Here is a 27,996-nt window from a genome sequence, read left to right as displayed (position 1 = left end):
ACTAATCCCTTGAACCCGGAACTAACCTGCGTCTGTATCCTCAAGTGCCTAAGTCATTATGTGGCCAGCGCGTATCAAACCTGGGTTTATATGGAGGAGTTCCTTCAAGACCACTAGTCCAACTTGAGCTGGTTAAACAATTTATTGGAATCAGTTTTTTTTTTTATTGGAATCAGTTTTGTGTTTTTTCTCCTTAGTTAATTAAATGTCCATTGTGAGAAGTTGTATAATCTTTATGTGCCAGTATGATCTCAAGATATACGATGGACCACCAACGTTTTACACGCCGACTTTAATAATATACATAATATACCATGCCATATATAATAATTATCAGGCTGTATTTTGCTACTAGCTAGCTAGTTGTGTACTCTTATGTTCGTAGATAGTTATGATTCAATTCCTATTAGTGGTTGCAGTTTTGTCTATATATTCATTTCATAAGATATAATAATGAAACTACAGTCTATATATGGTTTGGTACGATTTAGCTTTAGTTTATTATACTTTCATACGAACTATATGAGCATGAGGATGAAAGTCTTATTAAATATCTATAAGGTTTGGGAAACCATCGAACCAGGTATGGAGGATCCAGACAAGAACAATATCGCGATCGGATTATTGTTCCAAGCAATCCCGGAGTCTCTAATATTGCAAGTCGGCAAACAAGAAACTTCAAAAGGGATATGGGATGCGGTCAAAGCACACAACGTAGGAGCGGATCGTGTCAAGGAAGCTCGTCTACAAACCCTCATGACCGAGTTTGACATGATCAAGATGAAAGACTCAGATACTATAGATAGCTTCGCGGGGAAGTTATCAGAGATGGCATCTAAATCGGCTGCTTTCGGGAAGATCATTGAAGAAAACGTTCTAGTAAAGAAGTTTCTAAATAGTCTACCAAGGAGCAGATACATACACATCCTCTCTCGAGCAAGTATTGGATTCAAACAATTTGTATTGATATAAATTACAAATGCAGTGTAAATATACGGCAAAGTATGACATATTTTTGGACATGACACGTAACTAGTGCATGTGGTGATGATATAGAGTAGATCTGTGGAAGTGAGTTAGTCAGAATATCCAAATAAAAAAGTACAGAAGTGGAAAGATCCATATGATCGCTCGCAGGAGATCTCGATCTCGTGCCTTTGCTTTATTTATTTATGTTTTTTTTGTCAACCTTCACTCTCTTTTTTTTTTTTCATTAATTTTTTGGGTTATTCTTATCTTTTTTGGTGGGGTGGACACGTTTTCTAGTTTGATTTAGGTACAAAGGGAGGTTTGCACAGAAATATATGTAAATGGAATCAGGATAAGCCGATGTTATCTATGAGGCTACGAAACCATACAATCACAATCAAACAATCTGTAGCATTTGTAATCCATCAATTCAATTATGGTTGAAGTTTTGGTGGTCCAGCTAGCAACTACAGTTGTTTGTTTTGGCCTAACCGAGCCGTCTAAAAATGAATCGGGATATTAAAACAACTGACTTGGAAGTCCGTAAAGTCCTAAAAAATTTAATTGCATAGAAAAAAGAATCTGAATCTACAATGAAATCATAGTTTAATAGACAGCAGATCTTGTTTTAACCGGTTTCAACATATATATTCCTATAACTGGACAAGTTCACGAACCAGAAGAGGACATAAAATCAGATTAAAGTCCTAGATCTATAGTACTTTGGTTGATCGATTAAAAGTTCTACACTATCAGACCAATATTAAAAGATATATTCATAATATTAACAACTTGAGTTGGAGAAAAATTTCTTAGTACTCTAAATGTATGAAACACTATGGCCCTACATTACAGGGTGAAAGCAAAGAGTATACATCGTAGAAGCAAGAATCACTATTACAGGTGGATTACAAAGAATACAAACCTAATTGATAAGAATGAGTTTTTTTTTTTTGCCAAAAATCCATATAGTCGAACAAATCCACACAACATAGGATTCTAAAGTTTTTTTTTTTCTCGAATGCATTTAAACTTTTAATTATATGTTATACAGAAAATTTGTATGCCAACAAAGAAAAAAGACACGTAATCATGTGTCTTTTCTTTTACTTACGATCATATAAAATGAAAAGGTCTAAGTAATCTTAGATCCGAATGAAAGTAAATAAAATAAAAATGGTTTTTAAATTCGTAATAAATCTTGATAGTAAAATAATTTTGTGGTGTGTGTGAAAAAAAAAATTGTGGTGTGTGATATTTAGACTAAAGAACTAGGTTCCGAACCCGCCATATTCTTAATTTATACAAAATGTGAGTATATGCCTCATTTATGATAGCAACCATCATTTACTATAACTGTTACCCGGATCGACGACCGACATTGTAAGGCACATGATAATGTGTCAATAAGGCACCGGATGGTAACGTAGTGTGAAACTGTCAATAACACAATCTATTATGATATAAGTATATGAAGAATAAACTTTAGTACCAGGGGCGGACCCAGTAAGAGAGGAGGGGTGTCACATGACACCACAAAAATTTTATAAGAAAAATATTTTGGCTTATAATATGTATAGTATATGTAGTTCAGATGGTAAGTTTAGCCCAATGAACCTCCAAATACTCAGGTCTGAATCTCTCTTGATCCCTCTTGACATTATTATTTTTACTTAAACAATATATTGAATCCAATGAAAATTAATGCTGGGTCCGCCCCTGCCTGCGTTGATACTAGATTGCATTTGGAAAGGTTTTGATCCGTAAGAACTATGTTTAGGACCATATTATTGTATGAATATTTTCTCGAAATTATGTTACTTTTTTTTGGGAAACTCTCAAAATTTATGTTACTAAATTTAGTCAGTATATCCGAATATAAGTGATTCCACATGCATATTGTGATGCATATGTATCTGATAATGTATAGAGCTAATTTACACGCTGACCAAATCTAACTTATCTACAAACTGTATTTTGTATAGCGAAAGTTAAAAGAAAAACTATATTGTATAGCGATCGATATACTGCATCTATTAGGTATATATATATATATATGAGTGGTATTTTATGGCATTACTTGCATTTACGTATTGATATGAATAGAAATAATATAAATGACTAGCTTTTTTTTTTTTGAAAAAGATAAATGACTAGCATTTACCACCGTTATAGTATTTTATATGTTGTAGTGTACAATGTAGACAAAGAAAGCAAGTGAAACGTAACGTGCATGGCCTCCAAATCATGAATTGTTCCTGTATTCTTTGTGTTATTTATTCTTATACTAATATACTTGGGTAAACGACCTATTTCCACACACAAAGTATCATATAGCAGCAGTTCCACATAATCTTTCAAGCGCGTCTTAAGTGCACACAATTTAACTATCGCAACCTATTTCTCCCCATTTCGAAAGTTCGAAACACGAATCCCCACAGACGAAGATTGGGCTTGGTTTACTATCTGTTGAGTTAATATAAACCAATGGCCAACATAATTAATCCGAAACGACCCGATTAGAGAGAGTTAACCGGCTTTACATGACTTAATGACCCGAACTAATAATCCAACCCTAACCCATGTTTCTAAACCCGTAAATTGAAAAACCTAAATTCCCAATTCCAAATCCTCTCACTTGCGACAATCTACAACTTGATAGAATCATCGAAGTCGTCACTTCGCCGGTGGTATTTTTCGTCGACATATACACCTAAGGTGATTTCGACAACTCCTCTTGTTCCTATTTATCTCTGCCGGTTCAGATAATGATTTGTAATTGTGTTCATCAATTTTGCAGAAATCAACTATGGCTTCGAATCAGTGGAACGATGTGCCTATTGATTGGGATACTGTGCCAGAATTCGACCCGTCAAATCCCGATTCTGTTCCTCCTGATATTGACTCTGATGGTGAAGATCGCAGAGAGCGTAACGATTACAACATAGAGAAAGATGTTTTTGACTTTGTCGATGAAGGTTCAGTCATGCATAATGTATATCCTGAAACAGATGAAGATGAAGATGGAGAAGAAATCCAACGGACAGTGGACAAGCGCAGCCATATTAAGAGAGGAAGTGGAAATTTGTATGAAGGCCAAGTTTTCATCAATGGAATTATGTTTAAGGAAGCTGTGCTTGATTATGCTCTGCGTACAGGTCTGAACATCAAGCAGAATCGTTATGACAAAACGAAACTTGAGTTTGTCTGTGATGGGAAAGGTTGTTCTTGGCGCATCTACTGCTCAACCTCGATTAAGTCTCCTAACAAATGGCAAGTTAAGAACATGAAGAAAGCTCATAGCTGTGTCCCTACAGGCACTTGTGAGATGCTAAAAGTTCCGGTAATAGCTCGTTTGTTTGTTGGCAAGATCCGAGAAGAACCCGAGTACTTTATGCCTATGAAGATAGAGGAGTTGATTATGGAAAAATGGAAACTTACAGTGACAAGGCCTCAGTGTCAACATGCTAGGAACAAAGCTATCAGGTGGATTGAAAGAGAGTATGATGAGCAATGACTTCTTTTACGGCTTTTTAAGAAGTCATTGTTGTTTCAATGACTTCTTTTACGGCTTTTTAAGAATTTTATGATCTTCTATGACTTTGTCTCTCGTATTTGTTTTCTTTCTATGACTTTTTCTCTCGAATGTGGTCCTCTTTTGTTGTTTCTATGAATGTTTCAGAGTTTTCAGATAATTTTAGTGGCTTACAACCTCTTTTGATGTGTATATTTTACTGGCTTTTAGAACCTGTACAATCACACTTAACAAACACAAGGAAATAACATATCACATTTAAGCATTTTGGACCTTGTTCCACGGCATTGATAAGACATTAAACAACTAAAATAGCTAGAAATAACATACTTTGTTTTAACAACAACATAACACAACGATTATCAAACTTAAGCTAAACAAGCTTAGACAGCACAAGCATGGCCAATGTTCCTAAAAAAACAATCCCCATCACTTTTTTGACTTCCCATTTGGCTTCATTAACGACCTCTTCCACCCTTGCAAAAACCTCAACCTCTAACTTCATTTCAAGCTCTGCAAGCTTCTTCTTCTTTTCTTCCACACTCTCAGCAAGAATGGTATGTTCTAGTCTGCTTATCCTACATGTCAATGCTTCAATCTCATCCACCAATGCCTCATCAACCCACTTATACGCGTGATTATCATTACTCAGCTACAAACACACACATTTCGATCAACTAACACAAGAAGAACAATGACATTTATATTAAAAAAACTCACCTTTCTCTCAACCGCAAAAGCACACCGATAGTATCTCCGGTACGGATTCGCGGCGGACTTGGACATCAACGACACAACCAATTCTCCACACCAGCATCTCTTGGGCACACCAACGACCCTACCTCTTACTCGAGATACAGAGGTTCCAGACGAATTTCCAGATTCATTGCTCATACTCTCTCTCTCTCTCTCTCTCTTATGTCTCTGGATTTAAGAATTTAGGGTTCTAACGGGATAAAACGATTTGGAGATTTTTAATAGGATTCGGGTCGGGTTTTATTTGGTTTGTCGTTGGATCTATGTTTGGTTCGGGTTGTACCAATATAAACCAATACGATCAGGTTTAATATCGGTTAATGTTATAAACCAAGCCCAATCTTCGTCTGTGGGGATTCGTGTTTCGAACTTTCGAAATGGGGGGAAATAGGTTGCGATAGTTAAACTGTGTGCACTTAAGACGCGCTTGAAAGATTGTGTGGAACTGCTGCTATATGATACTTTGTGTGTGGAAATATGTCGTTTACCCAATATACTTAGCTATTTTACAATAACAAATATATAAATAGCATAAAATTCCAAAGACTATAGCAAATGACACCAAAAGTAAAGATAAAGAGGTGGCTCTCCCTTGGATGTTTAGGGAACATATTCAATTGTCTCCCTATCATAGAGATGAACGGATGTATGATTGTATCGATCATACAACTTAAAAATGACATGTATATCTACTCTATTAATTATCTAACCAAGGAAAGTTATCGAAGTAGGTTGTATTATGATACTAGTTGTTACGTGTTATATCATTGCTAGACGAGCTAGGCCGCCCGAGTCCTGGCTTTTTCTTTTTATATAATTTTGGTGTCATTTCAAAAGCTTTCTAGGCTTAATCACTAATCACCAAGATACAGATAGAAATCCGAGTTTTTTTGTCATTTAAAACATTTATAAGGGACCAAAGAAAATCGAACCCAAAACGAATGTTCCACCTGGAATCTCTTTATCACTCGGCTAAAACCACTTGGTTATCCGAGTAACATATGCGGGTCACAGATTTATTTATTATTATCAAAATCAGATTTGTTACTTTCATAATCTATTCATAGGAACTTCTTAAAACGGTTATGTTAGATTTTGAGGAAAATTAGGAAACGATTATATTTGGATGTAAATTCATTATATTTATGAAAGTATTGATAATACTATATAAGAGCATCTCCAAAAAGACTTTCTATTTTAGAGTTTGCAAAACTCTATATTTGAAATTTCGAGGTTTTCTTTTCCAGAAGCAAAACTTCAAATTTAACTTCAAAATTATTTGTAATTTACATTATGGTATTTATATTTATCATAATTAATATAAATCCATAAAAATTTTGTAAACAATTAGTACTTATATAAAAATATTACAGTAATATTAATTAATAAAATATTATACTAAAATATAAAATTATATATAGAAATACATAACTAAATATAAAACTACAAGCAAAATACCATATTAATATATAAAATATTTGGAGTTTTTTTTTGTAAATTATATGGATCCGATCCGCAAAGGCCATGATTGAGAATTGTTAAGATTACTTCCGTAATGCTCCATCTTTGATCACACAAATTGTTTTTGGAAAATATTTTAAAGGTTCCATAGCAAATTTAATAGACTATTAGTGTTGTAATATTTAATTTTGTGTAATAATTATGTCTTCATATGTATTTTTAAAAAGTTTTTAAAATTAAATTTTTTGTCATATTCTTGTTGTTAAGTGGATCTCCAATCCACTGCATAATTTACTACAAAATGGAGTTGAAAATGCTATCATGAACAAACAAAAAAATCAATACTCTATAAATGGAGTAATGCTTTTTTGTTTGTTCATGACTGCATTTTCACTCTATTTTGTAGTAAATTATGCAGTTGGGACGAAGATGCTCTAAGTAATTAGTTTTAAAAAATTATAAATTTTATTTTAAAATTTTCATTTAATTTTATGTGTAAAATTTGAATTTATAAAAATAAATTTGAAATAATTACGATATAAAAAAAGTTTTAAAGATTAAATGATAAATGAAAAAATACTTAAGAATCATAAATGTGACGTGTAATTAATTATAAAAATCAAAATGTAAATAAAAAGATGAATCTTCAAATTTGGAGATGTTCTAAATGTAATCAAATTACTGGATTAAGACATGCGTCTTGCGCGAGATGAATGTTATATATATATATATATGTATATATATATATACAATTTTATGTATTATTATTTATTTGCATTTTCTATTTATATTAAATTATTGAGTAGTCAGTGACTACACTACAAGAAAACGTGCCCATAACAACGAACATTTACGACGAAAATATTTCGTCGTAAATTTACATGGTGTTTACAACGCAGTTACGAGGAATCCAACTTTCGTCGTAAACGCCATGTAAATTTACGACGAATTGTTTTCGTCGTAAAATCCATGTAAGTTTACGACGAATTTACGTGGAATGAGAAATACGTCGTAATCATTACATCGACATTACAACGAAACATGTTACCGTTATATTTAGGTGAAAACGTGTATTCAATGTGCTTTAACTTACCTAATTTCGTCATAAAGTCGTTGTAAATATTATGTTAAAACGATGTAAAATCCATGTAAAATATTCCTTGTAAAATCGTTGTTATATTTCAACTACCCAACTCGAAAATTTCTCTATATATATGTCATTTCCCACAACTCTCTTCCTCACAACACACAAACGGAAAAAAAAATCCGAAAAAAAAATCAAAAAAAAAGATTTGAAAAAAAAATCTAAGAAAAAAATGGCCGGTGGCGGTAGTATTTACGAGTTACGGAGTTGAATGTATTTGCACAAAGATTCCAACGGGAGGGTGACGAACGCATTTCTGAGCGGGCTAGAGACATTCATGCACCAGACGGGCTGTACACCAATCACACAGGAAAGCGGTAAGATGTTCTGCCCCTGTCGGAAATGTAAGAATTCAAAATTTGCACGTAGTGAAACTGTATGGAAGCATTTAGTAAACAGAGGATTTACACCACAATACTACATTTGGTATCAACATGGAGAGGGTTATGGGGGAAATGAAGCTAGTAGTAGTAATAATAATTTTGAGGATGGTCATCATAGTGAAGAACCGAATCATTTGCATAATGAATATAATTATCATCAAGATCATGAGCAGATGGTAGATCATGATAGGGTTCAAGATATGATTAGTGATGCATTTTTAGAAACAACTACAACAATAGCTGATGGAACTGGAAATGTAGAAGAACCTAATTTGGATGCAAAAAGGTTTTATGAAATGCTAGATGCTGCAAATCAACCAATCTACACTGGTTGTAGAGAAGGTCTCTCTAAATTGTCTCTAGCAGCTAGGATGATGAATATTAAAACGGATCATAATTTACCTGAGAATTGCATGGATGCATGGGCGGAGTTGTTTAAAGAGTATTTGCCAGAAGACAACGTGTCTGCTGAATCTTATTATGAGATTCAGAAATTGGTTTATAGTCTTGGGTTGCCTTCGGAGATGATTGATGTTTGCATCGACAACTGCATGATCTACTGGAAAGAAGATGACAAGTTAGAAGAGTGTCGATTCTGCAAAAAACCACGATTCAAACCGCAAGGCCGTGGGAGGAATAGGGTACCGTACCAAAGGATGTGGTACCTACCAATTACAGACAGATTGAAAAGATTATATCAATCTGAGAGGACTGCTGCGTCGATGAGGTGGCATGCGGAACATGTCCAGAGAGATGGTGAGGTTGCACATCCATCAGACGCAAGAGCGTGGAAACATTTCAACAAGGTACACGCAGATTTTGCTACAAATATTCGGAATGTCTATCTTGGGTTATGCACCGATGGATTTAGTCCATTTGGAATGTCTGGTAGACAATATTCTTTGTGGCCAGTCATTCTTACGCCGTACAATTTACCGCCGGATATGTGCATGGAACAAGAATTTCTATTTTTGACCATATTAATCCCTGGGCCGAAGCATCCAAAACGGTCTCTTGATGTTTTTCTTCAACCGTTGATAGAAGAGCTAAAGCAATTGTGGTCAGAAGGGGTGAGGACGTACGATTGTTCCTTGAAAAACAATTTTACGATGCGAGCAGTTCTGCTGTGGACGATAAGTGATTTCCCTGCTTATGGGATGTTGTCTGGCTGGACAACACATGGAAGATTATCTTGTCCATATTGTCTTGGATCGACGGATGCTTTTCAACTGAAGAATGGTAGGAAGAGTTGTTGGTTTGATTGTCATCGTCGCTTTCTTCCACTTGCCCATCCGTACAGAAGAAATAAGACATTGTTTCGGCACAAAAAAATTGTCAGAGACGGTCCTCCTCCATATCTCACCGGCCAGCAGATCGAAGCAGACATTGATTATTACGGAGCTCAGGAAACAGTTAAAGTTGGAGGAAATTGGCATGTTCCTGGAAATATGCCTGATGGGTATGGTGTGTCTCACAATTGGCATAAGAAGAGTATATTTTGGGAGCTACCCTATTGGAAGGATCTTCTCTTACGCCACAATCTGGATGTCATGCATATTGAGAAGAACTTTTTTGAGAACATCATGAATACATTACTTAACGTCCCTGGGAAGACAAAAGATAACAAAAAGTCAAGGATGGACTTACCTGATATTTGCTCAAGAAGTGAGTTACATATCAAGAGCAATGGAAACGTTCCTGTTCCCATCTTCCGGTTGTCATCAGAAGCCAAAACAACCTTGTTTGACTGGGTTGCATCAGAAGTTAAGTTTCCTGATGGTTATGTTTCAAATCTGTCAAGATGTGTTGAACGAGGTCAAAAGTTCTCCGGAATGAAGAGTCATGATTGTCATGTGTTTATGCAACGACTACTTCCATTTGCTTTTGCCGAGCTCCTTCCAGCAAATGTCCATGAAGCACTTGCAGGTAATTATAATTTTATAATATATATACATATGTTATGAAATGTTATTAATTTGATTACTTTTGCAATATACAGCCATCGGCGCTTTTTTCAGAGATCTTAGCACACGTACGTTCAAGGAAGAAGTCATCGAACAACTTCATCATAACATTCCGATCATATTGTGCAACCTGGAGAAGATATTTCCTCCTTCATTTTTTGACGTCATGGAGCATCTAGTTGTCCACCTACCGTATGAAGCATTGCTTCGTGGACCTGTTCACAACGGATGGATGTATCCGTATGAGCGACAGATGAAACATTTGAAGGGGAAAGCAAGAAATCTTGCAAAGGTGGAAGGTTCAATAGTTGCGGGGAGTTTGACAGCCGAAACATCTAACTTCACATCATACTACTTTGCTCCAACTGTTCGTACGAGAAAAAGAGTTCCTAGAAGATATGATGATGGTGGAGTACCGACATCATATCCAATTGATGGTGTTCCTGACATTTTCTGCGAAATTGCACGGTTTGGTGGTAAAACGAAAGAAGTATGGTGGTCATGTGAAGAGGATAAACATAGTGCCCACACTTATATTCTGCTCAACTGCGAGGATGCAGTGACCCGTTACTTTGAAAGGTAAATATTTTTGTGAATGTTAATTATATGAATTGAAGTTAATTATGTATGACTTGATTATTTGTTTAATTTGCAGCATGTTTGTATCTCAAGTTGAAGAAGCAATACCAGGAATATCTGCAACTGATGTGGACACACGTAAAGATAAGCACTTTGTCAAGTGGTTAAAATCACAGGTACGTAATATATCTCATACATTGATTAATTAAGTAAGTGTTTTGATACTTCAATATTAATTAAGAATAACTGCTTTTTGCAGGTTGATTATGACGATCCTTATTATCCCGTATGGTTTCACGAATTGGTTCAAGGTCCAGTTGCAAAGGTCACCACATCACCTATGTATTTCACACGAGGATTTACCTTTCACACATACGAGTATGGGAGACATCGGGCAACGAGTAACTACGGAATATGTGTGAAAGGTGAAACGGACTTTTACGGGATCTTGCAGGAGATTATTGAAGTGGAATTTCCGGGGTTATTGAAGCTAAAATGCGTCCTCTTCAAATGTGAATGGTTCGATCCTGTTGTGAACCGAGGGATTCGGTATAACAAATTTGGTGTTGTGGATGTCAATTTTGGGAGAAGATACAACAAATTTGAGCCTTTCATTTTAGCTTCACAAGCCGAGCAAGTTAGCTTCCTTCCTTATCCTCGGCTTCGAACTTCCGGGATAAACTGGTTAGCTGCTATCAAAATTACACCTCGTGGACGCATTGTCGCTGGAGAAGAACCGCCCTTGCAAGAAGAAGACGCTATCAATGAAGTTGAGGTACCAGAACAACCAACTGATGAAATCCTTTTGATCGACCCGCAAAACTTTCAATATGAAGATATTCCCGAAGATGCGACAGATGAAGCACGTGAAGACGAGTTCGAGAGAAGCGACGATGATGATTGTAATGATAGTGATGAGAACGAAAACGATTTAGAGTGATGTAATATTGATGAGAACGAAAACGATTTAGAGTGATGTAATATATGTAACAAATGTTGTATTTCTCTATTGTAACGTATGTTTAAAGAAATATTGTTTTTTTACCATCCTAATGTATGTGTAACAAATGTTGTGTTTATATAATATGTATTTCTTTAGTTTTTAAAAAATTATTTGGAGTTTTAGGGTTTTAGAGTTTAAGTTGGAGAAAGAGCACAAAGTAGTAGAGAAGAGATATGATGTTAGATGATATGTGACTTTGGGGTTTAGGGATTTCATTCTCGGTGTTTAGGGTTAACCGTTGTAAAATCGTCGTAAATGTATCTATTCCACGTAATTTCGTCGTAAATAGAAAAATGCGGGCCTCGTAACTTCATCGTAAACAAGGGCCTGGTAAATTCGTCGTAAACCGACGTTTCGACGTAATTTCGTCGTAAATCGAAAAACGCGGGCCTGGTAACTTCGTCATAAATGGAAAAAAGCGGGCCTGGTAACTTCGTCGTAAACAAGGGCCTGGTAAATTCTCGTAAACCGACGTTTCGACGTAATTTCGTCGTAAACCGAAAAACGCGGGCCTGGTAACTTCGTCGTAAATGAAAAAACGCGGGCCTGGTAACTTCGTCGTAATATTACGTCGCGTTTACGACGAATCCTTTTCTATATTTTGAGACGCCGAGACGATGCTTCCTCGTTCATTCCTCCCTAACTCCTCTCCTCTCCCTCTAAGGTACACTCTCTTTCCTCCTTTTTTTTTTTTTTAAGTTAGTTTAGGTGATTAGTTAGATAATTAGTTTAGGTGATTAGTTAGATGACGGAATACTATAGTTTAGGTGATTAGTTAGGAAACAGAATAATTTTTTAATTATGTCGTTATAATTGATTAAATTTATTTAATTTTTTTTTAGATGGCTCCTAGAAGGAAACCAGCAGCACCTACTTATGCCCAGTTGTTTGGCGATGGTTCCGGTACATCTTCTTCCGGTCCATCGTCTTCCGATGCAGTTCCAGACTCTCAGACTTCTCAGAGAGTTTTTTCGAGTCCTCCTCTTCCACCGCAGATGCCTCCACCTCCTCCTCCAGCGGCTGCACCTCAGCCTGTCCCAGAAGGTGCAGTTCATCCGGATTTGCGTGTGCCTTCATATGCTCCCTTCGCGAGATATACGGTGGAGGATTTGCTTGCCCAGCCTGGACGGGAGGGTTTGGATGTTCTAGACCCCGATAGACCCCGAGGAACTTATTGGTAAGTTATTAATTTTTATTACATTAAAATTTAATTAATTTTTATTTTCTAACGGTTAAATTGTTTTTTTTTCAGGTTTGGGGCTAACAACTGTGTTAGCCGGAGCGTTTCGGCGACGATTAAGGGTTACTACGACGGGGCATACCCGAACTGGAGCAAGACACCAAATCACGTTAAGATCACGTGGTTTAAATGTTTTGCGGTAATATTTTTAAATTTAATTAAATTTTCACTTTTAAATATATTTTTAATATTTTTAATATTTATTATTAATTGTAATTTTTTCAAAATTTTTATGTTTCAGCAAAAGTGGCATTGGTCTTTGGGAATCACCGAGAGGGTGAAGGGGGAATTCGTTGCAAAGGCAAAGATACGCCTCTGCAACACAGTCTCTGATTGGAAGGACAAGTGGGAGATCTACGGGTATGAGGGAAAGCCCACTGAGCTCACGACGGATGTGTGGGATGGCCTCATCGCCTATTGGGAGCACCCCTCTTCGATCAAAAAGGCCAATTCGTGCTCGGCTTCTCGAAGGACGAAGGATAAAGATGGTCATTTGCCCATGCTTCACAGAACCGGACAAAAACCTCATGCAGGAGTCCGTCTAGAAGCTGTAAGTTTTGTTTTAAATATATATTTTAAAATATTCAATTAATATAATTTATAATATTTAATTTAATTTTTTTTTTGTAGTTCGAGAAGACGGGAGTCTTACCTTCTCTGTCTGACCTATTCAAGATGACTCACGCCACATCCGACGGAGTTTTTGTGGATCCTGCATCTGAGAAACTCTTCCAAACAGTGGCTGGTCGGATTGAAGAACGGGAGACGCAACTAACCCAGGAGTCTCCCGATGGATTACCAGTCACATTGTCCACCGAAGAGGTCGACAGAATCTTCGAAGAGGTACAACTTAAAATTTTTGTTTACATTATTTTAAATATTTTAACATAATTAACTATATTAATATATGTTTTGATTTTATAGGTGGCTCCTAAAAAGAAGGGACGGATAGTCGGTATAGGCTCTGTTAACGAAGTTGCAAGGGCAACTTCGTCATACACTTCGAGACGGGATGAAGAGACTGCTCAGATGAAGGCTCGAATGGATAGCCAGCAGGTTCGTTTAGACTCTCTTGAGGATTTGCTAGACGTGATGGCCGTGGGAAACCCGGTTATGCAGAGAATGTTGAGTGAGAGACGAGCCGCTCTTGGAATGCCACCACGAGATCCCCAAGAGTCCGATCCAACCCGTCAACAGCCGAGCAACCCCACCAACTACTTCGAGAATATGTAGTTTTTTTATTTTTCTGTTTGTATTATGAATTTAAATATTATTGTATGACTTTTTAAAATATGTTTTTCAATTTCATATTTCGTTTTAAAATTTAAATTATTTTAAATTCTGAATATTAAATATAAATTAAAATTTATTATATACTAATTAATAATAATATAATAAGAAACGATGTAAACTCCTTGTAAACATTACATGGAGTTTACATCGAATGATTACGAGTGATTAACATCGAAATATTTACGAGGGTTTTACATCGAAAAGTTTACGAGTGATTTACAACGAAAGTATTTACGTGTGCTTTACATCGAAACAATTACGTGTGCTTTACGACGAAAGCTTACGTGTCGTTTACGACGAATCCTTTCCCTCCGCTTTACGAGGAATATATTTCGTCGTAAACGTAACGAGTCGTTTACGACGAAACCTCCGTTACGACGGACGTTTAACAACGAAACGTCTTTCGACGTTAATTCGTCGTAACACCCCGTTTACGACGAGTTTACAACGAATACTGCCCTAGTAAAAAATATGTTTTCTTGTAGTGTTATTACATATATAATTAAATTGGTGCAGACATATAAATCAAAATAATCATTGTTATTTACAATCATTTTATGGTAAATAAATCTAAATAATAATTTTTATCTTATATATTGTTATTTACAATCATTTCAATATGAAACTTTTAATATTTTTTATTAATTTATAATCATTTTTTACAAATTCAATGAAAATTTTGAAACTAAAATATTAAATTCTTAGTATCTGTTCAATAAAAATGAAATTTAAATATTTCTGCATTTTATATAATATATTATTTAATTTAAATGATATATATATATATATATTTATATTTAATCTAATATTTATTAAATAAGACATCTTATCCATATAATTTATGAACATTTGTATCTTGTTTTAAATAAATATTAAACCATTGATCACAAATTTTCAAAGTGAGATTTTTTAAAGTTTATAGTTTATATTCGTTTTTAAAAATTTAAAATATAACATATATACAAAAAGTGAAATTTTTATTATTTGGTTAATTTTATTATATAATTTATTTTAATACTATTAATATAAAGCGAAAATGACAGAGGGTGTATAAATTATTATCAAATCTTTATTATTTAAAAATTATTAATTATCATATATATATTTTGATCAGATTAGGTAATTCCGTATGTTCTATTTAAGGAAACAACGAAGAATATTTTTATATGAATAATAAATTATATGATTAGGTTAATGAAAAATATACTACATGTTTAGATGAACCAACATATTTTTCTAAGGATTTTAAAATTGATTTTCATGATGACTTGTAATATTTTTCTTTTAATAGACAAGGGATAATAAACAAGACTAATCCTGAAAATTACGGAATTGGAATCCAATGTTCTTTTGCGCTAGCCGCTAGTTTACAAGAAATTTTTTTAAATAATAATAACAAAACAAAATATGTCCTACAGCTCCAAGTACAGGATGGTCCGTTACGGGATCACTTTCAAGAAATGGGTCAAAACATTAAAGCTAAGCTATACAAAAAGATATAAAAAATAAAAATTTGTTTCCATACACAAATATTTATATACAAAAATATAATTTTCTTTTGCTAAAAGCAAATATGAAAGTTGTTTTGTATACAAATACAATAGGTTTCATTCAGACCAGGCCCAATCGCGCGTTATCGAGGCTCACTCAAAGGATCCTTTTTATTTTGTTTTGTTAAAAGTTAAAACCCTTAAAAAATTACAAAACCCTCAAACCTAGTCAGCAAAAGGATCGTTGTCGGAGCTCTCAGTGTCTCTCTCGCCCATTAACACAATTTTCTGCTAAACCCTAATTCACGCCGTCTCCTTTAAAACTCAAAGCTTCACCGTCGTGTGTTCTTCTGCTTCCTCGCCACCTTCTCTAATCTCAGGTGAATCTAATTTAAAGTTTCAATCTTTTCTTACGTTTGTCTCAATCCTCCTAGCTCGTAGCTGATTCAGGATTCAATCGGAATGCATAACAATCTAAATTTAGGTTTAGGTTATAAGGAGTACTTGCAAGTATCAAGATGGAGGTTGCTTTAGAGGATAACAATCTCATGGAGAAGGTCCTGCCTCCTGATGAGCAGGTAACTACCTACCTTTAGAGTCTCAAAACACTTTATTGTTTGTGGGTTTCGATAAAGTTAAAACCTTTGCTTCAAATTTGTACGCAGGAGATCGATGTTGAGTTGGAGGCTAAAGAAAAGAAGTATCTTAGAGGAGAAGGTGCTAACTTAGAGGTATATATATACATAATACTTTTAATAATTGTGCTTTTGGTTTGGGAGAATGTAAAAGTTGAGTGTTTTTTTTTCATGTTTATGCAGTCATTGAAAGATAAGAAACTAAAGACTCAGCTTGCTTCACGAGAGAAGTTGTATGGCAAGTCTGCAAAAGCTGCTGCTAAAATTGAGAAGGTAAGTTTTACTCCTTGAGTCACTTTGATTCCTCTCTTCTTTGTTTCGAAATATTAATTACTGTCTTGTTATCTGGTTTGTGTTTATTTATGTAGTGGCTCTTGCCGGCTTCGGCAGGGTACTTGGAGACTGAGGGTTTAGAGAAGACTTGGAGGATCAAGCAGACGGATATAGCCAAAGAAGTAGATTTATTGAGCTCAAGAAACCAATATGACATAGTCCTCCCAGGTATAATGCTCAATAGCTTCTTCTATCACATGTTATGTATATATAATTTGTAGTTTGGTTAATCTGTGTGACAATATACTCTCTTTGTTATGTGTGTTTCTGATCTATTTTACTGATACCGGTGAATATATATGTAGATTTTGGTCCTTACAAACTTGATTTTACTGCAAGTGGTCGACATATGCTAGCTGGTGGTCGCAAAGGCCACCTTGCTCTTGTAGACATGATGAATATGAACTTGATCAAAGAGATACATGTGAGTTTTTTTTTTAGTTTCAGAATAGCTTTATGTAAGCTTATGATTTAGTTCTTGACAGAAGTTGTTGATGTTATCTGCAGGTAAGAGAAACAGTACGTGATGTTGCCTTCCTGCACAATGACCAGTTCTTTGCAGCTGCCCAGAAGAAGTATGTAGTTAACATCACCTTCTCTATCCTTATGCCTCCTTGTGTCTTGGAGGGTACTTGGACTAATATTTTGACTCTTTGTTTTCTTACAGGTATTCTTATATTTACGCGAGGGATGGAACTGAACTCCATTGTCTGAAGGTGAGTTTTACTGAATAAAAACTCTATGGATCAAATAATGAAACTTATGCCTGTTCTTGGTTAACTTCAGGAGCGTGGTCCAGTTGCCAGACTCCGGTTCCTAAAAAACCATTTCCTCCTCGCATCAGTAAACAAAATCGGCCAGCTCCACTACCAAGACGTTACCTACGGCGACATGGTGGCTAGCATCCGTACAGGCAAAGGCAGAACAGACGTAATGGAAGTGAATCCCTACAACGGCGTTGTCGCCTTGGGACATTCCGGTGGAACCGTCACGATGTGGAAACCCACCAGCCAAGCACCTCTGGTCCAAATGCAGTGCCACCCTGGACCGGTCTCTGCTGTTGCCTTTCATCCGAACGGTCATCTCATGGCCACGTCTGGTAAAGAGCGCAAAGTCAAGATCTGGGACCTTCGCAAGTTCGAGGAGGTTCAGACCATCCACGGTTTCCACGCCAAGACGCTGAGTTTCAGCCAGAAAGGGTTGCTAGCGGCTGGAACCGGATCGTTTGTTCAAGTTTTGGGAGACTCGAGTGGTGGCGGCCATAGTAGATACATGAGTCACCCGATGGTGAAAGGCTACCAGGTGGAGAAGGTTATGTTCAGACCGTATGAGGATGTTCTCGGGATCGGCCACTCGATGGGATGGTCGAGCGTCCTCATTCCAGGGTCTGGGGAGCCTAACTTCGACTCTTGGGTGGCTAATCCGTTTGAGACGTCGAAGCAGAGGAGGGAGAAGGAAGTTCATTTGCTTCTTGATAAGCTTCCACCTGAGACGATCATGCTTGATCCTTCGAAGATCGGGGCGATGAGGCCGTCGAGGAGGAAGGAGAAGCCGACGAGAGGGGAGATTGAGGCGGAGAAGGAGGTGGCGATAGAGGCGGCGAAGAGCGTTGAGATGAAGAAGAAGACGAAAGGGAGGAATAAGCCGAGTAAGAGGACTAAGAAGAAGAAGGAGTTGGTGGAGAATGCGAAGAAGACGTTCCCGGAGCTAGAAGAGAAGAACATTGCTGGAAAGAAGAGAAGGATCGGTGAAGATGCTGCGGCTGAGTTGCCCACGAGTTTGAAAAGGTTTGCTCGGAAAAACTGAATCTGATGTGGACACACAGACAAGTTGGATAAGTTTTGGCAATGTCTGAAGATTTTGAATTGTAATTTTGTTTCCTTTTTCTCTCCTAACAATTGTTTTTGAACTTTGACGATTTATCCTACAAAAAAAAACTGAAATCAAGTTCCATTGATCATGCAAAATCCAAGTGCCATTTCTGCATATGCCACTGATTTTGCCAGAACAAAAGAGAGGAAAAATTCGATGTTCAATAAATCTTAAGATGGCAATTATACGCTTTGTATAAGTCCATGGTTTACTCTATTTTTCGGTCTATTATATATAGAGTGAGAAATAGAGTACCATTTAAGCATTTCTATTCTAAATTTTATTTTAGAGTGAAAAATAGAATGGAGTTGGAGATCAATGAATTATTTATTTATTTATTATATATTGTATATTAGATATTTTAATTTTTAGATTACTTATAAAATTATTTTGATGAATTATAGTCCACCTATTTTTTTTAAAAGTGTCACTGTGACATTTTATACACTAATTAAGAAAACTGATTAAATTTTATTTATACCCCTAATAATTATAATTAATAATGATTATCAAAAGACAATTAATAATGACAATCAAGGTTAAAATATAACTTTTTTGATAAAAGTTGCATTGAATTTTAAGAATGACACTTATCATACAATAAGTAAAAGGGAGATATGCTCAAAGGAGAGGCATGCCACGTCGTTTAATTAAATCATCCAATCATAAAGCTTTGAATCGCCACGTCATTTTCGCTTATGTCGAGTGAAGCCCGAAACTGGCCCAATTCAAGCCGAGTCTAGCCTAAGCCCTAATTTCGTCTGAAGCGTAGAGAGTTCATCTTCCGACTCTTCCACTTCGTCTTCACCTGATTTCTCTGTAACTCTGTTACGGCTTGCTCCTCTCTTCTTAATTGTTTCGTTCTGCCTCTCTTTCTTTCTCCTTATATATTAATTGATACCATATCTTTGTCGAGAATTACTTCAAAGCAACACCCGACTCTTCCACTTCGTCTCCACCGTCTCGGTTGCTCTGTAATCTTCGTCTTCACCTGAATACTTTGAAATCTCTTCCGTGGATATGATGGTATATCGTTATTTGGAGATTCGATTTTTAAATATGACAAATGTTTGCAGGTTGTTCCACTAATCTCCTTCATAGACTTTGTTTTTGATTCCTCTGTTGTAGTGATTATTTAAGAGTTTTGGGTTGGGAACGAAGAGCTTCCTCATCTGTACGCGAAGAGACTTGGCGACCCGAAGAGACTTGGGGAAACTGGTTATCTCATTCACAAGTTTGGCCGTACCAACAATCTTAGTGATGGTACGTATTTCTTTGAATTTTTGTGAAGCTTCTAGGCTTCATATTCTTACTCGCTTCATTCTTTAATCAAAAGATGGACTAATGTGTGCTTCTTCTCTCATGTGATTGGTATTTAAGTTTGCTTACGGCTCTTCCTAAGGATTACTTTAGAGTTGTGAACTCGAGAGGTGTGCTTTTCAACGATTGTAGTGGCTGAGTCCTGCAATTGCTACATGTTGAATCAGATCCTCCTTACTCTCAGTATGATATGCCCATCAATAAGTTTTGATCGTCGACACTCATTTGATCTTTCCTCATGATTCTACACTGTCTATAGTAAGATTGTAGCAGCTTTAATATTTCAGTCTTAAATCTTTGTTGTACCAATCATTCACTCATTGTTGATGATTTGCGTTTGTTGAACAAGATTTTTTTTCTGGTTTAGACAGGTTTATAAGATTCTTCAGTACGTTTTAATCTTATCTAAAGGAAGTCTATCTCGCTCTAATGCCTATTCTACTTTGCGGGTAATTACCAAATCTGGATTTTTTTTTTTTGCATTTTCATGTGTTACATTTAAAGAACAAAATAAATATTTTTTTCTCTTAGCAGCTGTGTTCGTGTCTTTGTGGCAGAGATTGGAGCAGAAGTAACCGATGACATGTCTACAATTTTCTCAGGTCACAGGGCTTTGTGTTGTCTAACGTAACTGCTCATCGGTACACCAATTCTGATGTTCATAAGGTCACTGTCTTTCTTTTGCAGAATACTTTTGGGTATGCTGTAGATTTTTGTGTTGTTTTGAATTGGTGATCAAGATTATGAAATTGTTGTCATTTTGGCTTATCAGTGGGAAGCAACATGTATCAGGGTGAGGCTTCAAGTTTCTCTTTTGAAAAAAATGTATGTCGCCTCGGAACTCTGTGTGTAGATGATTTCATATAACATTTTTATTTTCTTCCTCCATTAACATCTGGGCATATTGATTTACAGTATCAACTGAAAAGAGCATTTTGGTATCATTTTGGTTAGATTTCAGCTTCATCTCAGCAGTTGTTATAAAACAACCCTTCACACAACTGAACCACCACTCTTCTCAACCAAAATTGGATCCATGACCTACAACCGCTTCTCCCAAGCCACTTCACTCTCCACGGCCACGTTATGGTCTGAGGCTTACTCTGCCTCCATAAATTTGAAATAAAAATGAAGAATGTGAGCACTTGGTTAGCCTGGTGAAACCTAATATGGTAAGGTTAAAGGTGCTTCATACAATAACCAGAAGGGCAAAAGAAAGAAGGTTTTGTACTCAGCTTTTTCTGTTCTGTTCAAATTTTAATTAGGAAAATTTTGAGATTTAAAAATCCTCTAATGTGCAGGGTACAAAATGTTTTATTGGAAGAGGACATGAGAGAATCGTCGAAGATATTTAAAATAGGATTTCCAGATTCACCTACATTCCTATAAATACGCGGGCTTGTGTTTTCAGCTGTCTAAAACGTAAAAAAAAAATCAGGTTCCTATTTTGGGATAGATCTAAAAAGGGCTGAGAAACCCAACGAAGTATTGTGATGGGGCAAAACCTTCATAATGTATTTCTGGTGGATCATGGTGTACTCGAAGTGTCACATCTCCACTTCTTTCATAATAGGTAGCTGCTATGAAGTTTGCACTTCCATTCAGATCAAAAGTTGAAACGACTCTCTCTCAGATGGACAAATATGGGTGGTCTTTGTTGTAAGGTGATAGCAGATTTATTTTAATTGTATAATATTTCTGAGCAGAATTGATTACGACCCAAAAAATTATAATCACACTTTTGCACTTGGCATTTCTAATTTGCCAGTGATGAAACTTAAGGTTGTTGACCTCATTTGAAAGGACTATGTGCAGTGTGGATTGTGTATAGTTTCTGAGCATTTAATCTATGTGCAGTTTGGGAATGGTACACATTGATTTGGAGCAAACGCATGGCTCCATCCTACTGCCGCGCAGTCAGCAGCAGCGTTTCTGCATCTCCCTGTCGAGGATGAGATATGGGGAAGGAATGGTGGTGGTCAAAGAAGTGATGGAAACTGTGATTTGGTTCCATGGGGCAACAAATTTGTCACTATCGCATCTATGCACTGCAAGCTCCTTATGTGAGAAGACTAGGAAGTGACACAACTTCTTATATGAGAAGCCTACCAATGTAAGTGTTATTGACTGAGCTCACTAGCGGTTTTAATCATCTAACTATATCATACTTAGTGGCAGCCAAAATCAACATGGAGGTGTTGTGAGACGTGGTTACTTAAGGCAGAGGCCAAGCTGGTGATGGCTCAGGGAATAAAGGTGGTCCAACTAGAAATTGTCGTGCCTAAAATTGGGATTGAAAAATGGAATAAAAAGCTCTGACATGGTATTCGGAAGATCGTGTAGATAACAATAGCTGAAGGTTTCTACAGTTGTGGATCATCAGGTAAACACACTCCTATCTCTCTAGGAGCACCTGGAGCTAAAGCCTTTGTTGCTCAGACTTGTGCAGTGATCTTTTTCGTAATTTAGTGGCTTACGACAGTTGTTTCTACGTAAAGTCTAGAGTCTGCAACGAGTGTACGATGGCTGAAGACGGACCCGGTTGTTTTCATATGCAAGGAAGATGGGAATGTTTCAATCTCCATCAGTAGCTTAACTCTCTTCACACTCAAGATGGTGTGGTTACAGTTCTATGTTATCTCGCCTCTGACTGAATTGTTGGTTGTTTATCTAATGAATAAGCAAACCAAATCCAAGTGAAATACATGTTCCAAAAATGATTTACAAACAATGTTCCTTCTATTATTTACTGGTACCAGAATATGGTTTTTAAAAAGTGATATAAGATATGTATCATTATGTTTGTGGAAATATGTTTTGTTTTGATATAAATTTGGCTGACTGAATAAAATTTTATGAATCACATTACTTTTAAAATTGGTATTTATACAAAATTTAATTTCCAATTTCATAAATCAGACGAAAAATTATTATGCAACTTTAAGTAAATATAAGAACCAATTCCACGTTTCATAGAAAAAATGGTTGTCAATAAAAAAATATTTTTTCAAATCCATCTAATCTTTCTAAATTAATATGTATACATTTTCATGTCATTTGTATTTAACATATAAGTTCACATCACCTACCTTTCTGGTAACAATATCCCCAATTTACCCAAACAAAAAAGATTAATTAATCATGTAAGCCAAAGCATATGTAGTTTTAAAAATACGCATGATGCAGAGAATTATTAATCACAATCCAGAAGCTACAAAAAAGTTCATAATTGATCTGCTTTAAAACATATACAAGCAAAAAATAACTCTTACATCTCTAACATATGTTCCATCTTATATAAAATTATATTATATGTCAACGACTGTAAAGTTTTCACTATGGGAACCAATCATCATCTATGCTCAGAGAGCTGTTTTAAAGCATAAATAATTGGAAATATAAATTTATCGTGATGAAAAATATTATTCATTGAATATATAAAGATGAAAAAATATAATACATTATGATTAAAACTTTTTATGTACAAGGACGATGATGCTCGCTTTACCATTGGTAATACAGTTTTACTTTGTCACCATAATAATAATTAAAAACCATCAAAGACTTATGAAGCAGGATAAGAGTCAAGTTTAATGCATGAGTTTGAGCAAAATAGCACAAATACAATTCAGAGCATGATTTTGAAGAAAACCTAACCTAAATCAACATTTTGACGTCTTCCAAACTGTCTATGTATTCTAAACTCAGTTTTGATATTTTGAAAAACTAGAAAACGCAATCTTATTACAATTTAGAAAAAGTCAAAATCAATTAACATGCAACATTTAAACAACCAAAATCAGTGCATGTCATCCTCCTTCTTAATATATTTGCTAGACGATAAAGTGTTTGTCAAATTTAAAGACAAATTATCCGCGCGTAGCGCGAAAAACGACCTAGTTTATGTAATAAGAACTCGTTATGGACAATACGAGTTCGTAGTAATGCCTTTTGGCCTTATTAACGCACCTGCGGCCTTCATGAGATTGATGAATGAAGTCTTCCACGATTATCTCGACAAGTTCGTAATAATCTTCATCGATGACATTTTAATATATTCCAAGACAGAGGTCGAGCATAAAGCACACTTGAAGCTAGTGTTGGAACGGTTAAGAAACCAGAAGCTGTATGCCAAGTTCAGCAAGTGTTCTTTCTGGAAAAGAGAGATCGGGTTCTTGGGGCACCGTGTGTCTGGAGAAGGAGTTTCCGTAGATTCGAAAAATGTGAAAGCCATCGAGGAATGGCAAAGGCCATCAACGGTAACCGAGGTAAGAAGTTTCCTCGGGCTAGCCGGGTATTATCGAAAGTTCGTCAAGAACTTTTCTTCGATCGCTAAGCCCCTGACAAAGTTGACTGGAAAAGGAGTTCCGTTCATCTGGAGAAAAGAAACGGAGGAAGCATTTCAGAGACTGAAGAAAGCTTTGACCACAACACCGGTATTGGCATTACCTGAACAAGGTAAACCTTACACTGTGTACGCAGATGCTTCTAGGGTTGGGTTGGGTTGTGTGTTGATGCAGGAAGGCAAAGTAATTACTTATGCATCAAGGCAACTCAGAAAACATGAAGAGAACTACCCAACACACGATTTAGAAATGCCGGCAGTGGTGTTTGCGTTAAGGATTTGGCGATCTTACTTATATGGAGAAGTCGTGGAAGTATTCACAGATCATAAGAGTCTCAAGTACTTGTTCACACTAGGGGTGGGCGTTCGGGTACCCATTCGGGTTCGGTTCGGATCTATTCGAATTTCGGGTTTTCGGATTTAAAAATTTCAGCTTCATTCGGGTATTTTAAAATTTCGGTTCGGGTTCGTTTCGGATCTTTGCAGATTCGGTACGGGTTCGGATAACCCATTTAAATTATTTTAAAAATTTTAATATTCATTACACACTTAAAATTTCTCAAAATCTATAAAAAAAAAATAATGTATTACATATAAATTTGTATAATGTATGTCAAAATACCTAAAATTAACCTATAAATTGGTTTGATTTGAATATTTGGATAAAAAATCAATAGATATTTCAAGTATTTTGGTGTTTTGAATATATTTTAGCTATTTTAGACATTTACTTTTGATTATTTATGTATATTTTCAAGTATTTTAGACAACTTAAAAGTATCTTATATATTTTGGATGTTTTTAATATATATTAAATCTAAAAAGAAGTAATATATTTAGGTATATAAATCTATTTCGGTTAAATTCGGGTATCCGAGATACTTCGGTTCGGGTCGGATTCGGTTTCGGTTCTTCAAATACCAAAACTTTGAACCCGTTCGGATATTTAATCAATTTTGATTCGGGTTTGGTACTACTTTTTCGGATCGGATTCGGTTCGGTTCTTCGGATCCGGATTTTTTTCCCAGCCCTAGTTCACACAGCCTGATTTGAACCTCCGACAAAGGCGATGGATGGAGTTTGTGACGGATTACGACCTGAAGATTCAATATCATCCAGGCAAACCTAATGTAGTCGCAGATGAACTAAGTCTAGAAAGTTGGCGTCCGATGTTGGAAAGGAAGTGGAAGCGTTATCGAATGAACTTAAGTTGATGACTTTATGGGCAATTGAAGGAGAGCCAAGTGAGCCATTAGGCATGCATGCAGTAAACCAGGCGGGTTTACTCGCACAGATCAGTCGTGTTCCTAAATTTCCACCATTGCGACCTATCTTTGTTCGGTGGGTGTGGAGTTTGTTTGTGGCTTTGGCTATGGCAGGATCCGTTCACCTTCCCGTTGGTGTTGCGAGGTTAGGCGGCTGCGTTGGTATGCTTTCTCATCTCTCATTCCACTCGGGTTAGCGCTTAATGTCAGTGTTGAAAGCAAGCTTGAAGCGATCATCAGAGACTAGCTACTCCGTCGATGACACAAAAAGATCGGCATCCGAGGCAACGAGGTAAACCTCACCCTTTAGGTGGTTATCATCGGTGGCAGAGAACGGTTAATGATTTCTGAAGACAGCAGAGCGCTCTAGCAGAACATGTCGGTATGGTGGGGGAACGAAGCTAGTGTCGTAATGTTAGATTTAGAAAATTTTGTTCAAATCAAGCTTGTAATTGACACTTGAATTCCCGTTCTTTCGGACTTGCTGGTGCTCAAGGGAGAAGGTGGTCTCGCACTGTCGGCGCGTTCTCAGTGGTGTGTGGTGGTTGTGTGGTCATCTCACCCCTGTGATTTCATGTGCATCTTAAGGTCTAGAGTTTTGTGCTGTCATCTATGGCAGAGGAAATTCATTCCGACCGTTGCTCTCCTTTTGCTCGTGCTCCTCATGGTTTAGACTTCACGATGGTCCTGCCGTTTCGCGCAAGGCGTGGATGCTTCTTTTTCCTGATTCGTTACTTCGTCTCGTTCTCCAGCGGGGGTTGAAGTCTGAATCGCAAAGGTTGATTGGATAAGGTTATCTTGTCCTTCTCAAGTTGTCGCGAAGCTTCTCTAGTTGAGTCAGACTGGTTTGTTTTGTGGCTTGGAGGTTTGTGTAGAGAATGATCATCCCAGTGTAAGGGATTCCTCTTGGATGGTATGGCAGATTGTTCTTTGTCTTCTTTTGCAGGTTTAGAAGTCATCATGTTCCTAAATTTCCACCATTGCAACCTATCTTTGTTCGGTGGGTGTGGAGTGTGTTTGTGGCTTTGGCTATGGCAGGATCCATTCACCTTCCTGTTGGTGTTGCGAGGTTAGGCGACTGCGTTGGTTAGAGATGTCAATTGGACACACTGTCTATTGGTTACCGATGTCCAAGCCCATTTGGACTAACCAAATTAGACCAATAAATAAAGCTGTCCAGTTGGTCGAAACCCAATAAACTCCAAATCCAATGGGCTTAAACCAAATGGACATGGGCGGCCCAATGTATAAAAAATCATAGGGTTTCCAATGAAAATCACTCTCTTTTTTCGGCTCTCGTCTCTGCGACTCTCATCTCTGATTCCCGTTCTCTCTCGATGAAGTCGACTCACGGCGACTCTCCGTTCTCTCTCCCCTCGGCGTCTTAATCCTCTCTCTCTCTCTCTCTCTCGCGAGTCGCGACTCTGATTGTGTACAGCTTCTCAGTGACTCTCTCTCTCTCGGCGTCTCGATCCGCCTCTCTCTCTCTCGGCATCTCGATCATCTCTCTCTCTTTCTCGCGAGTCGCGACTCACGATCCGATCTGACTCTCGTTTTCTCTCTGTCGCTCTGTGTAAACTGATTGTGCATGTTGATGAATTTTCTCTTCTCTGATTGTGTACAGCTTCTCAGTGACTCTCTCTCTCTCTCGGCGTCTCGATCCGCCTCTCTCTCTCTCGGCGTCTCGATCATCTCTCTCTCTCTCGGCGTCTCGATCATCTCTCTCTCTCTCTCGGCGTCTCGATCATCTCTCTCTCTCGGCGTTCGGTGTGATGGGTTTCTCTGATGCGTTTGATTCAGTTTAGTTTTGATGGGTTTCTCTATATAGCTTGCGTTTGTATATAGCTTGATGGGTTTCATCTGTTTATTTGGTTTCTGATTGTTACATCTCTGATTGTGTTTGTGTATTTAGTTCACTTGATGGGTTTGTGTTTCTGGTTTCTGATTGTTACATACTTACTCGCTTTAGTTGTTTGTTCTCTTTTGTACTGTTTCTAGACCTCTAGTATCTAATGAATATCCTTTGTCTTGTTTGCTTTCAGATGGATATATTGAGTTTAAACAATGATGATGAGTATGCGAGTGAAGATGCAGGTTCAGAACAGGAAATGGACGAGAACAATCCTATTGTGGACGAGTCTCTCATGAGCACAGCCGAAGGGAAAGGTAAACACAAGCGTAGACACTCTAAGCTTTAGATGTGTATTTAAGTTATCTACCAGAAACTAATGCTTTAATAATCTCTTTCTTTGTAGGGCTTCTATGCGTTCTTCTCTCAAGAAGCAGGAACAAGGAAATCTGCTTTGGATTTGTATCTGAGAGAACCTGTGCTTGATATGGTGTCAAATTTAAAGTTAGATGTCCTTGAGTATTGGAGGGACAACGCAAACCGTTTTAAGGAGCTCTCTA

At 36.8% G+C, this 27,996-nt stretch overlaps 2 protein-coding genes across 3 annotated transcripts; one reads left to right on the top strand and one right to left on the bottom strand.

Moving 5' to 3' along the window:
* Positions 1-4,877: 4,877 nt before the first annotated feature.
* LOC106412154 (uncharacterized protein At4g04775-like) lies at positions 4,878-5,398 on the bottom strand. Its single transcript, XM_013853047.2, has 2 exons — positions 5,225-5,398; positions 4,878-5,156 (listed from the first exon to the last, which is right to left on the bottom strand). Exons 1-2 carry the CDS (start codon positions 5,396-5,398, stop codon positions 4,878-4,880), a joined length of 453 nt encoding a protein of 150 aa, XP_013708501.1.
* A 10,558-nt stretch (positions 5,399-15,956) lies between these two features.
* LOC106381189 (probable U3 small nucleolar RNA-associated protein 7) lies at positions 15,957-18,745 on the top strand. 2 transcript variants are annotated; one of them, XM_048744737.1, is made up of 9 exons: positions 15,957-16,197; positions 16,302-16,395; positions 16,483-16,548; positions 16,636-16,725; positions 16,821-16,953; positions 17,091-17,209; positions 17,293-17,360; positions 17,453-17,501; positions 17,572-18,745. In XM_048744737.1, the coding sequence occupies exons 2-9, from the start codon at positions 16,336-16,338 to the stop codon at positions 18,589-18,591; spliced, it is 1,605 nt and encodes a 534-aa protein (XP_048600694.1). In that variant the 5' UTR covers positions 15,957-16,197; positions 16,302-16,335; the 3' UTR covers positions 18,592-18,745. The 2 variants fall into 2 exon arrangements, with proteins under 2 accessions (XP_048600694.1, XP_048600695.1); XM_048744738.1 differs by having other exon boundaries at positions 16,030-16,197; positions 16,308-16,395.
* Positions 18,746-27,996: the final 9,251 nt, after the last annotated feature.

The sequence above is a fragment of the Brassica napus genome, chromosome C1 (genome assembly GCF_020379485.1).
Source record: "Brassica napus cultivar Da-Ae chromosome C1, Da-Ae, whole genome shotgun sequence".
Classification (NCBI taxonomy): Eukaryota; Viridiplantae; Streptophyta; class Magnoliopsida; order Brassicales; family Brassicaceae; genus Brassica; species Brassica napus.
This window is presented reverse-complemented; position numbering and strand designations above follow the sequence as displayed.

Coding starts and splice junctions, on each gene's coding strand:
- LOC106412154 (XM_013853047.2), bottom strand. CDS start 5,398: ATGAGCAATGAATCTGGAAATTCGTCTGGAACCTCTGTATCTCGAGTA. Junction 5,157..5,224: donor CTTTTGCGGTTGAGAGAAAG/GTGAGTTTTTTT, acceptor GTGTGTTTGTAG/CTGAGTAATGATAATCACGC.
- LOC106381189 (XM_048744737.1), top strand. CDS start 16,336: ATGGAGGTTGCTTTAGAGGATAACAATCTCATGGAGAAGGTCCTGCCT. Junction 16,954..17,090: donor ATATGACATAGTCCTCCCAG/GTATAATGCTCA, acceptor ATATATATGTAG/ATTTTGGTCCTTACAAACTT. Junction 17,361..17,452: donor TTTGCAGCTGCCCAGAAGAA/GTATGTAGTTAA, acceptor GTTTTCTTACAG/GTATTCTTATATTTACGCGA.